General features: G+C 35.7%; 1 protein-coding gene across 3 annotated transcripts in view; it reads left to right on the top strand.

The window, feature by feature from the left end:
* Nucleotides 1-18,653, top strand: part of ATF7IP (activating transcription factor 7 interacting protein) — a 121,676-nt gene that overhangs the window by 48,099 nt on the left and 54,924 nt on the right. For all 3 annotated transcript variants that reach the window (XM_024129064.3, XM_028491043.2, XR_003680263.2), the window contains 4 exons: nt 833-2,367; nt 9,497-9,580; nt 14,024-14,169; nt 15,622-15,759. In XM_024129064.3, the coding sequence (XP_023984832.1) occupies nt 840-2,367; nt 9,497-9,580; nt 14,024-14,169; nt 15,622-15,759 (1,896 nt within the window). In that variant the 5' untranslated portion in view covers nt 833-839. Of the gene's footprint in view, nt 1-832; nt 2,368-9,496; nt 9,581-14,023; nt 14,170-15,621; nt 15,760-18,653 lie in introns of those variants that run through there.

Raw genomic sequence — 18,653 nt, forward strand, 5'->3', positions numbered from 1 at the left:
AACAATATTTTATATTCTATATTTTCCAGATGCAAGTCTCTTATCAGATACGTTATTTGCAAATGTATGATTTGTAGATACAGTTGACCCTTGAAAAATGTGGGGGTTAAGGGGGGCCGACCCTCCGCACAGTTGAAAATCCTCGTATAACTTTATAGTTGTCCCTTTGCATCCACAGATCAAACCAGCTGTGGTTCAGGTAGTACTGTAGTATGTATTTATTGAAAAAATTCCAAGTTTAAGAGGACCCATGAAGTTCAAACCTCTGTTGTTCAAGGGTCGACTGTATTTCCTTCTGTTGTGTCTTTTCACTTTCTTGTTAGTAACCTCTTATTAATGTGTTTACAGTTGTTAATTTAGGTATTCCTGGTTGCAAATGTAATCTTTCCTTATGTTCCTTAATTCTCCCTTATTTTTTTCCCCTTATCTCTATACCTCTCTCCCATTCCCCTACTGCTTTCATTCTCTTATACTTTTATTTTTCCTTTGGCAGCTACTTTTTTATTTCATGTATTTTTTTTAATGCTGTCTCCTCTGGACTCTGTGAATCCATTAGCTTACTGAGAATGAAAACTAGAAATTAGTCACTTTTTTCCTAATACTGCCTAGTAATTGATCTCCTGTGAACTGTATCTATTATCAATTTTATATTATATAAATTCAATAAATATGAAAATTAACACACAGCAAGGATCATTATGCTTTCTATATGTAATTATTTCAAAATTACATAAAGGGCTGCTTGCTTATAAGATCAGTTTGCAGTAAGTCTGTAATTAGGTGGCTTCGGTTTCAATTGTTAAACTCTATCTTTCTCTTTCTCTTTTTAAAGATTCAAAATGGATAGTATAGAAGAACCTCAGAAAAAAGTCTTTAAGGCTCGAAAAACAATGCGAGTGAGTGATCGTCAACAGCTTGAAGCAGTGTACAAGGTCAAAGAAGAACTGTTGAAAACTGATGTCAAGCTGTTAAATGGCAACCATGAAAATGGAGACTTGGACCCAACCTCACCTTTGGAAAATATGGATTATATTAATGACAAGGAAGAGGTGAATGGCATTGAAGAGCTTTGTTTTGACCCTGAAAAAAGTAAATCAGAATGGAAAGAAACACCCTCTACCTTAAATGTTAATGTAAAAAACAAGCAGGATGATGATTTAAAGTGTGAATCTGTGTCTCCTAATAATATAACTCCTGAACTAGCCTCTAAACTGACTGCTGAACCATCTTCTGGTGATACAGCCTCTGGTGCGCTAACTGCTAGAGGTCTGGTATCTGGATATTCTGCCTCTGGAGACTTGGCCTCTGAAGTAGTAACCTCTGGTGATCCCACCTCTGGTGATGCCACCTCTGTTGATCCTGCTTCTGGTGATCCTGTCTCTGGTGATCTTGCCTCTGGTGAACTGGTCTCCAGTGAAATGGTCTCCAGTGAACCAGTCTCCAGTGAGCCAGTCTCTGATGAACCAGTCCCTGGTGAATCGGTCTCCACTGAACTGGTCCCCAGTGATTCAGCATCTGATGATCCAGCCTCTGGTGATCATGCTTTTGAATCACTGGCCTCTGATGATCCAGGCTCTGGTGATCTGGCTTCTGGTGATCCAGCTTCTGGTGATTCGGCCTCTGGTGATGCAACCTCTGATGAACCAACTTCTGATGAACCAACTTCTGAGTCAGTCTTTGATCCAACCTTTGAACCAAGTTCTGTACCAGTTTGTGAACCAGTTCCTGAAACTGATAGTACAGAGCCTAGTAGCAATAAAGGTGATGATTTTCTTGAAAAAAATGGAGATGATGAAAAGTTAGATCAAATTTTCCCATTTGATGAGAAAAATAAAGCTGATAGTAATGTTGATGTTGATGCAGAAGCTCTAGAAACAGATGATACAATTATTTGTTCAGATTTGTCTCCTGAAAAGAAGGTAGAAGAAGATGCTTTCACAGAATCTGCTCTTGGAGAGGAAGCTATATCTAGCAGTATTGAGATTGACCAAAGTGAAAAGACTGAAGAAGAAAATTCTGCAGACCTTGCAGAAACCATTAGTGAAAATGTTATAAAAGATGACAAAAATGAGAATGTCTTAGAAAATACAGATTCTATGGAGACAGATGAAATCATTCCTATTTTGGAAAAGCTTGCACCTGCTGAAGATGAACTTACTTGCTTTTCTAAAGCTTCTCTCCTTCCAATTGATGAGACAAATCCAGATTTGGAAGAAAAGATGGAAGGTTCTTTTGGTTCACCATCTAAACAAGAAAGTAGTGAGAGTTTGCCAAAAGAAGCCTTTTTGGTCCTCTCTGATGAAGAGGATATTTCGGGTGAAAAGGATGAGTCTGAAGTTGTATCACAAAATGAGACATGCTCTCCAGGTTAGCATATTATTTAAATTCTAAAGATTTTGATTAGCTTTGATAAACTGCTTAGTAAAACATTCTCTTAAAGTTTAAATTTCTTTTAGTTACAGAGAAAGTTGAGAATGATGGTGACTAGAATGATCTCTTAACTTCATAGGTTCTTAACTTCACAGAATTTAGAATTACAGAGAACCACTCTGAGAGCAGCACTGTGTGAAGTGCTGAGAAGGGAGATAAAATAAGTAGAAAATTTTGCACTTCCCCGTAAGGGACTTATAGACTGGGAATAGAGATAAGATGGGCCAGTATAACACCGTGATATAACAATTTCCAGTACATAATTGATCAAAATCCTAGCAATTGTTCATGCTATCACTTAGCAACCAAATAACTTTGAATCTAAAAGCCTACTAGTTTAATTTATTTGCTTCAAGTGTAACAAATTCCATTTTACAATTAATTTTCCAGTTGAAATCTGATTCTTTTAATATTCTTTGTCCAGGGAATGGCACCACCATTGCTGGAAGCCAAAAACCTAGAGGTCTAATTATATGTTTGATAAAGACTTTATCCATTTGCTTCCTAAGCCTTCTTGATTCTACCTAACGTACTCCCCTCATTTCCTGAATGATCTCTCATTAACTTAAATCTCTTTTATTTGATTGTGTTCCTCTCTTTCATTAGATCACTATTATTGGGTTGGCCAAAAAGTTAGTTTGGTTAGTGAATACACTGTTCAATAAAATTCTTGGTGAAAGTGAAAAATTTGTCCTTTATTTTTAGTTAGAACTGAACAAACTTTTTGGCCAACCCAATACTTTTAGGGTAATTTCAAACTCCTTATATAAAAGCTATATAAACTTTATGATTTGGTCAATGCCTGTCTTTTCCATCTCTTTTATTATTACTAGAGAAAAAAGAGCAAATGAGAAGAATCCTACTTTGCTTTCATGGTCAAACTCAAACATCATTCCTATGTGAAACTTTCACAGTTATTTTCAGACTGGTGTGAATACCTGTATGTTCCCATCGTGTCACATTCTCTTAGCCTTAGAGCCCTGTGAGTGGAGTGACCTTGTAATAAGAAAAACAACATCTGGTTTTTAGTTTGTTCAAAGAAAAAAAGCCTGGAAGACACAGAGGAGTCCCTCCCACCCACCCCCCCCAACCCCCAATATATCATACCCACTTTTGGAGATAGAAACTTTTTCTTATTAAAAAATGACTTCATTTCCAAAGAGCATTCATTCATTTATTAAACCTGTTTGTATAGAAAGGCCAAGCTCTTCTTGGCTTGGGGATTTAAAGATAAAGTTTATTACTTGCCCTGAGGATTCTGACAAGAATTAAATTGCAAGCCATTAAATACATGGTTGTGAATACAGTAGTAATTTTAAATTGGTATGCTGGGAGTTTAGAGGAGAGTAACTTTATGAGAATATAGCTGTATTCAGGGAAGCACTTTCCTTTCACTCTCTGTGTAACATAGGGTTTTAATGAAGATAATTCCTCTTAATTGTAGCTCCATACTACTTGCTCAGGCCAAAAATCTTGGAGCCATTCTTATTTTTTTCATTCATAGTCCATCTCCAATCTGTCAGGAAATCCTGTTGGTGCTACTTTCAGAATAGATCTAGAGTGCAGTCTCTTCATACCATCTTCACTGCTATCACCCCTGCTTTGAGCCATCATAATCAGGCCAAAATAATGCTTGGGTCACAGTTAGTGCTCAGTAAATGTTTCTAGAATTAATTAATTGGTAATATAAGAAAGAGTGTTACAGAGGACCTTGCTTACAATGCTAAAACATACTAACACTGGGGAGCCATTGAATGATTTCAAGCAGAGAAGAATGACATGATGAAATTTACATTTTGGAAAGATAATAAATAACAATGTTTAAGGAGAACTTCACTCATTTTTCAGTAAGAATATAGAGAGTAATATTGGGGTAAGTCCTTAAAAAAATCTTTTGGTAGTGTGTATAAGAAAGTCAGAGCAAATTGAAGCTTAATTATTTAATGAGTTTATACATTTTACCTTTATGTCAGAATCTTGGAGATTGGAGACCACCCCTCCCACCCAGTGCTGTTAAATGCAGAAAGATGAATATTAAGCCATTCCTATTTATATACTTTGAAAATTCCGAGTTCGGTTTATTTTTGGTTACTTTTAGACTTTTATTTGATTGTATGCTGTTAGAGTAGGTTTAGTGATAGATTTAATTTCTTAGCTGGTAACTGAACTTTTATTTTCTGTCCCCTGATCCAAAGGAGATTTTGTGTATTGTAAGTTGAAGTATGGTTTCTTCACTGGTTCTTAAACTGTTCTCTGTTCTGTTTATATGGTAGTAGAATCTGTTACATGTCATATTTGCTGTTGTTCATTTGTTGAGGTATTACTTGCTTCAGATTCTTTATTCTTGACTAACTTTTAATGTTTTCAGAACACAGGATTATAAGTCTGGCTTTTCCCTCTAAGTACTAACATTTATGTGCTGTACTAGTAGGAAAACATAAACCTATTATTTCAGACACTTCAGCAAATTTGTTTTAAATATAGCAGTTATGGATATGAGCAGCAGCAAAAAATAATGAAAGGTATCTGAAAACAAATGGAAAAGCTATTTCAGGTTTACAAAGATAGATGAAAGACCTAAAAAACTTTTGCAGATATTCCTTAGTAGGCCTGAGGACACTGTCATATTGTTGCTTAATACTACTGTATAATACCTGATACTCATTAAATGTTTACAATCATAGTCTGTTTAAGAAGTCTAGGAAAATAAAGGTTTATCTTTGGGAACATTCAGCAACACCAGAGAAGGTACACATATTAGTTACCTTCCATGTATTCTCCATACCATATACTCTCCTCTACTACTGTTCCATCTTTCCTCTCTTTCAGTGCCATTCTTCAAGTTATGTTAACAAAGCTAGCACAGTTTCATCTCCTGTTTACTCTTTAACTTAATTGAATTGTGATTTCCACCTTCCCAGCCTCTTTCCTAATTGTTCTCAGTGGAGTGACATTGATGCTCATGTTGTTAAATCCAGGGGCATCCTTTATTTGTCTTTATTCTCTCATATTTAGATGACCTCTTAATAACAATTCCTCCCTCTTGAGATTCTCCTTAGCTTTCAGGCTACTGCATTCTCTATTTTCTTCCCTTTTGGCCCTTCTCATTTTGTTTTTTATGTCGAAATGAGAGGGAGAGCTCTTTTCTACTCGGGTTTTTTAATTTTTTAAACATTGTTTTTTTCTTAATATTTTTGAGGAGAAAAATCTGTTTCAGAGCAAATAAGATTTTACCCTAAGCTCTGACATAATTTCCTTCCAAATATTATTTCAGATTTTAAAAATATCTGGTTGTTTTTCCCTTTCATTGGTTCCTTAAGATAAATTAGATGAACATAAATGCTAATGAGGATAATTGCATGGGAATAGAATTTAAGGTTTCTGTCTAATTTTGCTTTAGGTTAATAGTGGTAGAATTGCCATGGTTTAGATAATTAAAATTTATTGATATTTTGTTTTCACTATTTAATATGTTCAGCTAAAATTCTTTATTATCTCAGCCCATTTATATTCAATTGTGTCTTACGTACTTGGATTTTCTTTATGGAATCTTGTATACCTGTACATTGTTGTAGAAGTTGCAGATTTTTCTTTTCAGAGTTGAGGGAGATCAAAGATGAAGCAAGTTTTGGAAAGGGGAGTGTGGGAGGAAGATCAGTTTCAAATGACGATTGTTGCCTGAGTTAGATATATGGCTGGATTTTAGAACAGAGGCTTGGACTGTCTAGAAAAAATTAGGGGTAGATACCATATAGACATTAGTCGAAGTTGGGTGACGAGGTGAAATCACCTCAGAGTGAGTATAACTCAGTGTGAGGAGATCCGAGAACTGAGGTCTTTGGCAGTCCCGTATTTAGAGGTTGAAGATATGAGGAAGAACCAGCAAAGGAGACCAAGAAAAAACTTCAGCTAGAAAGAAAATTAGGAGATTTTGTTGTCTTAGAAGTCAAGTAAAGAATGTTTTGAGGAGGAAGGAGTAACTCTATTTGTGTATCAGATGCAGCTGTTTGTTCAGTTAAGATGGAAGAGAAATATTTAAAGACCTGGAGATCATTTATGACCTTGACAGGGGGCAGTGCAGTTGAAAGCCTAGTTGATAATTGAGTTTCAGAGAGAAGGGGAGGAGAAGAATTGGAGATAATAAAATGTAACCTGCCCCCCAAATTTTGCTGTAAAAGGGAGCACAAAAACTTACTGTGGAAGATACTATTTAGAGATTTGTATTAGTTAAATAAAGCTTTTAAAAATTTTCTGGAAAAGTCACATTGCCAGTAATGCCACATTTTTCTGATTCCTCTTGTGAGGCTGAGAATCTTACATTTGTATTCCTTATCTATAAATTGCTTGTTCCTCTTCTTTGCCCATTTTTTTCTGATGGATATATTGTCTTCAGTTAGTCTGTAGGAATTTTTTGTTTTAGGTATTCTCATAGAGCCATTATCTAAGACAGGGGATTTGCAAACTGTGACCTATAGGCCTTAACTGTTTTTGGTCAATAAAGGTTTGTTGGAACATAGCCACATCTATCTGTTTACATATTACATATTGTTTATCATCAATTCCCACCATAGGGACAGAATTGAGTAGTTGTGTCAGAGACCATAGAGCCCACAAATCGAAAATACTTCATTTTGGCCATTTACAGAAAATGTTTGCCAACCCCTGATCCAGGGCAACGGTTTTGTCCATATTTTCTTGGAATAAAGTTCTATGTAATTCTGAAAATGGGAAACTAACCCCTAATGTAAATTCTGTCTTCTAATCCTCTTCAATACAGTTTTTCCACCTTCATTTAATGAATTTTATTAAAGATAACAGTCATTAGAAAGATATTAAATATCTACTTTGTCTCAGCTCTTCCCCAAAGTTTTTAGGGTTACTAAAGTTACAAGGTTTGGTACCTGCTCTTAAGGAGCTTACTGTCTAGTCTGGTTGAAAGGAAAGAATACCACAGATAGAACTGTTTGTGAATGTATGCCAATATATGAGGCTATACTCAAGATGGGAGGAATTATAGCAGAAACTGTGAATGAAGACAGATTCTAAAAAAGACAGTCGTAACCCAAGTATTTGGATGAGTTTTAGGAGTCCCAGAAACTACTTGAAATTATTTATAACACTGTGTACCTGAGCCTCTGATTATTATTCTGAGTTGATGGAGGTTCACTTAGATTCTCTACAGGCTTTGTGAACAAAAACAAAAATTAAAGAAATATAGGGCCTTACTCCCTTCTGTAGACTCTGTTAGTACCATTTTTAAAAAAATCCCAACTTCTTTATTATATAAAACTCGAGCCTAAATTTTAATTCTGTTTGTCTATTTCAAACTCCTAATGAGTGTTTTAAGTATTGAGAATCCAGTCATATCTTCTAAACATAACTGGAAAATGGGAATTTGATGATAAGAGGAGTTGTTTGAATAAAATGAAGGAATTGCTAGCTAAGCTTGACATATCTGTGGGAGGAAAAGGAGCTAACATGCATAAAAGAGGCAGACCAAACCAGGCCAGTTTGCTTTGCTGTTTTCTGATCTGGCTTGAAGTAACCCTAATTGGAGCCAGGGCTAATTTTGTTCTTTGGGTGGAAGGATGGTTTGCTAAATAAAGACTAAGTAAACCTTCATCTGAAGCAACCCAGTTACTCTGTGTTTCTGGAAACTATAGGAGTCACCATCCTCAGTATTAAAGGCAGGAAAACTTGGAAAAGTATATATAGGAAAAAATGCTATGTACTGAGTGTGCAGTCTACAAGGGAACAAAACAAACTTTCATTTCATTGAACTGGTGTTGAGGGATGAGATCTTAAAAAAATTTCTTAATGAGCATAGGGTGGTAAATGGAAAGTTAATTTTTTAATATTCATTTATGTTAAAGTTTAAAAATAGTCTCAGTAATCTTTATATGTACTGTGTAAATGTCCTTCTTTTGTATTACTATGTTCACGTTTTACAGCTTTATTGTTTATCTTAGTGTGAAAAACATTGTAATAGGTTCATCAATGATCCTGGTCTCTGCCTATTTTCACCTAAAAATTTTTTTAAGTTTTTTTAACCTTGACTTCTACCATCAGGGCTGTTGAAATTAAAACCCTGGTGTTTGGAGCAGAGATGCCATATCAAAATCTTTATATAGTTCTATATACCCTTGATTGTTTATTTAATTGTGGTTACAGAATATGATGAAATACGGCATGCTTTATTGAAGCTGCAGGGGAGCCACTTGCAGGGATGTAAGGGGGAAAAATAGAAACCCAAACATGTTAGTGGCTTGTTCTTCTCCCCTAAATGATTAAGTTAGTTGAGGAGCTATAGATTGATTGACCAAAGGCCATTTCCGGTGCCTCTGGAATTTTATTTGTTGTAACAATGCAATTGTATGGCTATTTTTAGCAAATTTTTTTGGTAGCACTCTTTAGTTGTTAGATTTTATGTGCCTTTTGTGAAAATTACTTAACCTTTCTGAACGTTACTTTCCTCATCTATATATATGATGGCAAAAATACTGTTTATAGTGTAGGATTTTTTGGGGGATATGAACTAATATATGTCAAGCACTGAGCTAAGTTAGTTGTTGGCACTGGTATCAAAGTAGCTATTACTTTTAAGTAGAACTTTTATTATCTTTAGGATAGCTTTTCCCTATCCGTAACCGTTAAAATAACCTAATGATTCAACCTGTCTGGTCAAAATATTAGGTGTTCTGAGTTCGCCAGTAATTTATAATTTTTTTTTGTAATTGCCACAACCACTGTTTTAGTTTTAATAAATGAATGTAAAGGAGTCTGAATGCTTTATAGTAGTTGTTTTCACATTTTATTAATCTATTGATGACAGTAAATTACAAAGATTCTTTGTTTTAAAATCTATATTATTTAATTTTTTTCCATGTTAAGAGTTTATTATGAACTTGCAGAAACATTTAAAACTAGACTTGTCCACTTATTTCCACCAGTTCATGCTCCCTTTTTATTCCCAATATTTTACATTTTGAGACTCTGATTTCCTAAAATATTATCAACTGTTACAAATTCTGATGGAAGAAAATTTCCTTTTCTATTTTTGTTACAGAAGAAGTAGAAAGTAATGAAAAGGACAGCAAACCTGAGGAAGAAGAGCAAGTAATACATGAAGATGAAAGACCTTCTGAGAAAAGTAAGCATGTACAAACAAACCTGAAATAGTTTTAAAAATTGTTTCTGCTTTTAAGGCTGTGGAAAATACTTTTCTGTCCATGAGATGCTTGTAAAATTTTTCAGTTTAAGTAAGCCACAGTTAAATCGTTTTGTTGATGGCTAACCCAAGGATCTTTGAAAGTATTAATTATTTCATGTACTTTATTGTTTTATTTATTTATTCTTTCCATTGCTCCATAGAAAGATTTAAGCTTACTGTTTAGTAAGGTGCTATCTGAATGTCTTGAGAGAAATTGTTTTAGATTTGCTTTTAGAGCATTGGACCATAGGAATTTTGTCTGGGATGATATAGGCAAATGGAAGTATGTGTCTCAATCTACTTAAAGTTCTTCAGCTGTATGAGAAGGGGAAACGATGTTACTGAATGTCATGAGGTTGGGTTCTGTAACTCTCCCTGTCATACTGCTCTCCATCTGTGACTGTGTACGTTATTATTTTTTTAAACTTTCAATAATACTACTACTTAATAATAATAAAAGCAACTGTGTTGATAACACTTACCTATGTACCAGACACAGTTCTAAATTTTTTACATCTTCTTTTTTTAAACTTTTTATTTTATATTGGAGTATTTATTAACAATGTCGTGGTAGTTTCAGGTGTACAGCAAAGTGATTCAGTTATACATATACATGTATCAATTCTTTTTCAAATTTTTTTCCCATTTAGATTGTTACATAATATTGAGCAGAGTTCCCTGTGTTCTACAGTAGGTCCTTGTTGGCTATCCATTTTAATTATAGCAGTGTGTACATGTCAATCCCACACTCCCTAACTATCCCTTCCTTCCATGCTTCCCCCACCCCCCAGGAACAATAAGTTCATTCTCTAAGAATGTGAGTCTGTTTCTGTTTTGTAAATAAGTTCATTTGTGTCATTTCTTTTTAGATTATGCATATAAGTGATATCATACGATATTTCTCTTTCTCTGTTGTGACTTACTTCACTCAGTATGACCATCTCTAGGTCCACCCATGTTTCTGCAAATGGTGTTATTTCATTCTTTTTAATGGCTGGATAATATTCCATTGTATATATGTACTGCAGCTTAATTATCCATTCCTCTGTCGATGGAAATTTAGGTTGCTTCTATGTCTTGGCTATTGTAAACAGTGCTGCAATGAACATTGGGGTACATGTATCTTTTTGGACTATGTTTTTCTCCAGCTATATGCCCAGGAGTGGGATTGCAGGATCATATGGTAGCCCTATTTTTAGTTTTCTAAGGAACCTCCATACTGTTCTCCATAGAGGATGTACCAATTTACATTCCCACAAACAGTGTAGCAGGGTTCCCTTCTCTCCACACCCTCTCCAACATTTGTTGTTTGTGGATTTTTTTGGTGATCGCCATTTTGACTGGTGTGAGGTAATATCTCATTGTAGTTTTGATTTACATTTCTCTAATAATTAGCAGTGTTGAACATCTTTTCGTGTGCTTCTTGGCCATCTGTATGTCTTCTTTGGAGAAATGTCTATTTAGGTCTCCTGCCCATTTTTTGATTGGGTTGTTTGTTTTGATGATATTAAGCCACATGAGCTGTTTATATATTTTGGAGACTAATCCCTTGTCAGTCACATCATTTGCAAATATTTTCTCCCCTTCTGTGGGTTGTCTTTTCATTGTGTTTATGGTTTCCTTTGCTATGCAAAAGCTTTTCAGTTTAATTAGGCCCATTTGTTTAATTTTGGTTTTATTTCCATTACTCTGGGAGACAGATTGAAAAAGATATTGCTATGATTTATGTCAGAGTGTTCTGCCAGTGTTCTCCTCTAGGAGTTTTATAGTGTCCGGTCTCAGATTTAATCCATTTTGAGCTTATTTTTGTGTATGGTGTTAAAGAATGTTCTAATTTCATTTTTTTACATGCAGCTGTCCAGTTTTCCCAGCACTTGAAGAGACTGTCTTTCCTCTGTTGTATAGTCTTACCTCCTTTGTCGTAGATTAATTGACCATAGGTGTGTGGGTTTATTTCTGGGCTTTCTATACTGTTTCATTGATCTATGTTTCTGTTTTTGTGCCAGTACCATACTGTTTTGATTACTATAGCTTTGTAGTGTAGTCCGAAGTCAGGGAGCCTGATTCCTCCAGCTCTGTTTTTCTTTCTCAAGATTGCTTTGGCTATTGGGGTCTTTTGTGTCTCCATACAAATTTTAAGATTTTTTTGTTCTAGTTCTGTGAAAAATGTCATTGGTAATTTGATAGGGATTGCACTGAATCTCTAGATTGCCTTGGGTACTATAGTCGTTTTGACAATATTGACTCTTCCAATCCAAGAACATGGTATATCTTCCCATCTGTTTGTGTCGTCTTCCATTTCTTTCATCAGCGTCTTACAGTTTTTGGAGTACAGGTCTTTTGTCTCCTTAGATAGGTTTATTCCTAGATATTTTATTCTTTTTGATGTGATGGTAAATGGGATTGTTTCTTGAATTTCTCTTTCTGATCTTTTGTTGTTAGTGTATAGAAATGCAACAGATTTCTATGTATTAATTTTGTAACCTGCAACTTTACCAAATTCATTGATGAGTTCTAATAGTTTTCTGGTAGCATCTTTGGGATTTTCTATGTATAGTGTCATCTGCAAACAGTGGCAGTTTAACTTCTTTTAACTTTTAACTTCTTTTAACTTTTCCAATTTGGATTCCTTTTATTTCTTTTTCTTCTCTGATTGCTGTGGCTAGGACTTCCGAAACTATGTTGAATAAAAGTGGTGAGAGTGGACATCTTTGTCTTGTTCCTGATCTTAGAGGAAATACTTTTAGCTTTTCACCGTTGGGTAAGATGTTAGCTGTAGGTTTGTCGTATATGGCCTTTATTATGTTGAGGTATATTCCCTCTATGCCCACCTTCTGGAGAGTTTTTGTCATAAATTGGTGTTGAGTTTTGTCAAAAGCTTTTTCTGCATCTCTTGAGATGATCATATGGTTTTTATTCTTCAGTTTGTTGATGTGGTGTATCACACTGATTGATTTGCGGATATTGAAAAATCCTTGCATCCTTGGATAAACCCCACTTGATCGTGGTGTATGGTCCTTTTAATGTATTGTTGGATTCTGATTGCTAGTATTTGGTTTAAGATTTTTGCATCTATATTCATCAGTGATATTGACCTGTAATTTTCTTTTCTTGTGGTATCTTTGTCTGGTTTTGGTATCAGGGTGATTGTGGCCTCATAGAATGAGTTTGGGAGTTCTCTTTCCTCTGCAATTTTTTGGAACATTTTCAGAAGGATAGCAGTTAGCTCTTCTCTAAATGTTTGATAGAATTCGCCTGTGAAGCCATCAGTTCCTGGACTTTTGTTTGTTGGGAGTTTTTAAATCACAATTTCAGTTTCAGTGCTTGTGACTGGCCTGTTCATATTTTCTGTTTCTTCCTGGTTCAGTCAGTCTTGGGAGACTGTACCTTTCTAAGAATTTGTCCATTTCTTCCAGGTTGTCCATTTTATTGTCATACAGTTGCTTGTAGTAGTCTCTTATGATCCTTTGTATTCCTGTGGTGTCAGTTGTAACTTCTCCATTTTCATTTCTAATTTTATTAATTTGAGTGATCTCTGTTTTTCTTAATGAGTCTGGCTAAAGGTTTATCAATTTTGTTTATCTTTTCAAAGAACCAGCTTTTAGTTTCATTTATTTTTGCTTGTCTCTATTTCATTTATTTCTGCTCTGATCATTATGATTTCTTCTACTAACTTTAGGTTTTGTTTGTTCTTTGTCTGGTTGCTTTAGGTGTAGGGTTAGGTTGTTTATTTGAGATGTAATTCACATACCATACAATTCACCCGTTTAAAGTACATTTACCTTTATAATGACATTAATTTTATTATTTTTATATATTTGAAATTTATTAGGATATGTTAAGAATAATTAATACTATTTTCCTAAGGCTGGTGATTAAGGAAGAATTTTTCCTAAACTTACTGAGGAATAAAAGTTACTGAGGATGAAGAATTAAATAATTAAAGCTATGCACAGTTAGTAGAAGCATGTGATGTGAGAAATCTGTGACTTGTGAGTGAATACTGTATTTTGTCAGAGAATTCATATACACTAGAGAATTTAGTGAAAGGAATGAATTTGAGATGATTTCTTCTCATCCCATGTTGTTAGTTGAGCTTCCATCTTAATACGAAGATTTCAAGGAAAAAATGTTCTTTGTTCATGTTTGTACATTTACTTATTTAGTGTTTGGAGGTTCTTATTTAGCACACTGAAAATCATTTCAAGTTTAAGGTAAAAGCTATCTATTTACTTTTCTAATCACAAAAACAATTCATAAAATAATTTATTGAGAGTGCTATTTTGATAGCTAGAAATAATATTTTCCTGAGGATGGAGAAGAGGCATTAAGGTCTATCTATAATAAAAACAGCTGACTGGTCATTATGCTTTTTCTTCTCAGGTGAATTTTTTAGAAGAAAACGTTCTAAGTCAGAGGACATGGACAATGTACAGTCCAAACGCCGTCGATATATGGAAGAAGAATATGAGGCAGAGTTTCAAGTAAAGATTACAGCCAAAGGAGATATAAACCAGAAGCTACAAAAGGTGTTAGAGATTATAAGTTAAAACCTTATTAAACAAAAAACACCACCATCTTTATTCTTCTAGATTTTTGACGTTACTTTGTATTTTACTGAGATATTCAGCTTTTTCATAGAAAGAAAGAGCTTGAAGAAATTGGTTAAGCTTATTACCCTTAATAATTTAATTCTGAAATTCCTTATGACTCTTGAAGCTAAAGAGTTTTTTTTTGTTTTGTTTTGTTTTTTTTTAGATATGGTAGTAATTTTCAAAATGGGAGAGAAATTATGGCTTCTTTTCTTATTTGCTTTAGTAACAAAACTGAATACCAGTTTTCAGCTTTTATTTTTTCTTCTATATTGAACTTTATTCTAGTGGAAACATTAGAGTCTTATATGTTAACATTTTAGTTTTTATAATTTTTATCATAAGCTGGTTTCATGGCTGTAAGTCCCTATGTTCTAAAATCTTTGTTATGTACCTTAGGCTTAGTATTAAAAATGGTATGGACAAGGCTTTCGAATGACTAGGGAAAGGGAATATTTAAAGTACAGACTTTGGAAACTTCCCCCTATATGTGTTAGACTAGAGATAGAAATAATGAAAATATAAAGTATTTAATATATTTTTCAAGATGTGTTCACAAATATTGATGACAAATGCCTTTTTAAGAGAAGAATAGAAGACTCAGGTGAAAATTTTTCAAGGTCTTATAGATTTAATGGTGAAATTATAAATAATCTAGGCCAGTGTTCCTCTACTCAGATAAAGTATAAATATCCCCATTAGAGAAAGGAACAGAGAGGCGGTACAAAAGTGGCTTTTTTTCCTCCCAGTGTCTTTTTTCTTTTGACCGTATGGTGATAATAATGCTTGTTTAGTCTTTCTTATAGAGCTATTAGAAATATGAAGATAGCTATGAGAAAGCATTTTGAAATATACTTCTGTATATACTGAGGGTTTACTCCTCTAGAGCAGTGTAATTCGGGGATGGTCCGTGGGCTGCACCGTGTGTCCTGTTTGTTATGGGTCCATAATGAGATAAATATGGAAATTGTGAGTAGGCATTTAGAAATGTTTTATAGGAATTTCATAGTGCAGTGACATTCTTAGTGTCTCACAAAAATATCATCTGTAACAGATTAGAAAATTTAAAACCTGCTCCTTACCTTCAACTGCTTTCTTTTAAATCACAGTAGAGGGTGTGGGAAGAAAATATTAAAACTTCAATTTCAAAATGTTTTAAAAATTTCACCCTATGGAAATTTTCTATTTTTAGTACATTTTATTGTGTTATAGTAGATATTATATATGTAGAAGTGGAGGACTTCAGCAGATAGCATTGTGTTATGGATGCCAGTATTTTTTTTTTAATTAATATATTAGTACTATCTTATTAGTACTTCAGAATATTTACTGTTTGCTGCTTGCTTGAAATTCCTTTTTTGCTATAACAAAGGAATATGTATTTTTTAGGTTGTACAGTGGTTGCTGGAAGAAAAATTGTGTGCGCTGCAGTGTGGTGTATTTGATAAGACGTTGGCAGAATTGAAAACACGAGTGGAAAAGATTGAGTGTAACAAGAGGCATAAAACAGTTTTAACTGAACTACAGGTTTGTACACTGACTTGAATTGCATATCCGTGTGTCATCATTTTTATAACTTACTTTCTGGGATATGTTTTTGAAGTTGACAATAATAAAGTATATTTAACTTTTAAGTATTAGAAATAAAGGGAGCCTCTATTAGTTTGCTAGGGCTACAATTAACAAAAAGTACCATAAACTGGATGGCTTAAACAACAGAAACATATTGTCTCATAGTTTTGGAGGCTGAAAGTCCAAGATTAAGCTGTCGTCAGGATTGGTTCTGAGGGCTGTGAGGAAGAATCTGTTCTTATGTCTACTCTAGCTATAGATGGTTTACTGACAGTCTTTGGCATTCCTTGTCTTGTAGAAGTATCACCCTGATTTCTGGCTTCATCTTCACATGGTGCTGTATCTGTATGTTTGTCTGTTTCCAAATTTTCCTTTTTTACAGGGATACTAGTCATATTGGATTAGGACCCACCCTATTCCAGTATGACTTCGTCTTAACTACAGTTGACTCTTGAACAATGTGAAGGTTAGAGGTGCTGTCCCCACCCCCTGCAGTTGAAAATCTGTACACTGGTATCTGCTTCAAAAAATGAAGGAACTCACCCAAGGCAGTAGCTGAAACACTTCAGATAGAATTGAAACTCAAGCCCTAGTTCTTTTGATTTCACATCTGGTGATCTCTAATTGAACACAAACTTTTCCCCACACTTAATTTAAAGATCTGTAAAGTGAAAATATAGGTACTATCTATATTTTTTTGAGGGGGGTAGGAGTTCATTAATTAATTTATTTATTTTTGCTGTGTTGGGTCTTCGTTTCTGTGCGAGGGCTTTCTGTAGTTGTGGCAAGCGGGGGCCATTCTTCATCGCGGTGCGCGGGCCTCTCACCATTGCGGCCTCTCTTGGTGCAGAGCACAGGTTCCAGACGCACAGGCTCAGTAGTTGTGGCTCACGGGCCTAGTTACTCCGCGGCACGTGGGATCCTCCCAGACCAGGGCTCGAACCCGTGTCCCCTGCATTAGCAGGCAGACTCTCAACCACTGCGCCACCAGGGAAGCCCCATCACCCTGATTTCTGGCTTCATCTTCACATGGTGCTGTATCTGTATGTTTGTCTGTTTCCAAATTTTCCTTTTTTACAGGGATACTAGTCATATTGGATTAGGACCCACCCTATTCCAGTATGACTTCGTCTTAACTACAGTTGACTCTTGAACAATGTGAAGGTTAGAGGTGCTGTCCCCACCCCCTGCAGTTGAAAATCTGTACACTGGTATCTGCTTCAAAAAATGAAGGAACTCACCCAAGGCAGTAGCTGAAACACTTCAGATAGAATTGAAACTCAAGCCCTAGTTCTTTTGATTTCACATCTGGTGATCTCTAATTGAACACAAACTTTTCCCCACACTTAATTTAAAGATCTGTAAAGTGAAAATATAGGTACTATCTATATTTTTTTGAGGGGGGTAGGAGTTCATTAATTAATTTATTTATTTTTGCTGTGTTGGGTCTTCGTTTCTGTGCGAGGGCTTTCTGTAGTTGTGGCAAGCGGGGGCCATTCTTCATCGCGGTGCGCGGGCCTCTCACCATTGCGGCCTCTCTTGGTGCAGAGCACAGGTTCCAGACGCACAGGCTCAGTAGTTGTGGCTCACGGGCCTAGTTACTCCGCGGCACGTGGGATCCTCCCAGACCAGGGCTCGAACCCGTGTCCCCTGCATTAGCAGGCAGACTCTCAACCACTGCGCCACCAGGGAAGCCCCAGGTACTATATTGATTGAAAAAAAATCCATGTATAATTGGACCCACACAGTTCAAATCTGTGTTGTTCAAGAGTCAGCTGTAATTACCTCTGTGATGACCCTCTTTCCAAATAAGGTCATGTTCTGAGATACTTGGGGTTCAGACTTTCATATACTTTTTTTGTTTGTTCGTTTGTTTTTTGCGGTACGCGGGCCTCTCACTGTTGTGGCCTCTCCCGTTGTGGAGCACAGGCTCCGGACGCACAGGCTCAGCGGCCATGGCTCATGGGCCCAGCCGCTCCACAGCATGTGGGATCTTCCCGGACCGGGGCACTAACCCGTGTCCCCTGCATCGGCAGGCAGACTCTCAACCACTGCGCCACCAGGGAAGCCCCTACAAAGACTTTATTATTAATAATTTCGTAATATATCATTTAGGACAACATTAGTCCTGTTTCTTACCTTTAGCAGGTCCTTATATAGTGATAGCCTTGTCTCATCATTAAACTTTATTTTACTAATACTGTTAAGAATTTTGAATGAGAACTTGAAAATGTCTGAAGATTTAAGAAAGTAATTTCATTCGTTGTTTTTTATCACTCCCATGGCTGCATGTATGGTTTTGTGTTTCTAGAACCTGAGATTTTGACTCTTATAGTCTTACTTAAGATGCAAGTCTGCATCTAACATTTAATAAACCTTTGCACTTGGATATTTCTTTGTAGCCTCAGAATCTGAATCTTTCCAACATCAAACCAATTATCTTCTCCACAAATAAGTCCCCCTTCACATTGTTCCTCTTACTCACAATTCTTGAATTCTTAGAAAAATCTTCAAGGAATGTCTTCCCGTTGTTCCTGTTATTCACAATTTTTTAGTTCTTGGAAACTGATTCCTCTGTATCACTTCACATATGCACAGTGGGTTGCCAAATTACAACTTTTTTTGTTCCTTATAAAAGTCTATCTTTTGCTTCTTCTATCTGCAAGGCCATCATTACCCAATTTCTTTTTTTTTTTGCGGTAAGCAGGCCTCTCACTGTTGTGGGCTCTCCCGTTGCGGAGCACAGGCTCCAGACACGCAGGCTCAGCGGCCATGGCCCATGGGCCCAGCCGCTCCACGGCATGTGGGATCTTCCCGGACCGGGGCACGAACCCATGTCCCCTGCATCG

This window comes from Physeter macrocephalus, chromosome 6 (assembly GCF_002837175.3).
Source record: "Physeter macrocephalus isolate SW-GA chromosome 6, ASM283717v5, whole genome shotgun sequence".
NCBI lineage: Eukaryota > Metazoa > Chordata > Mammalia > Artiodactyla > Physeteridae > Physeter > Physeter macrocephalus.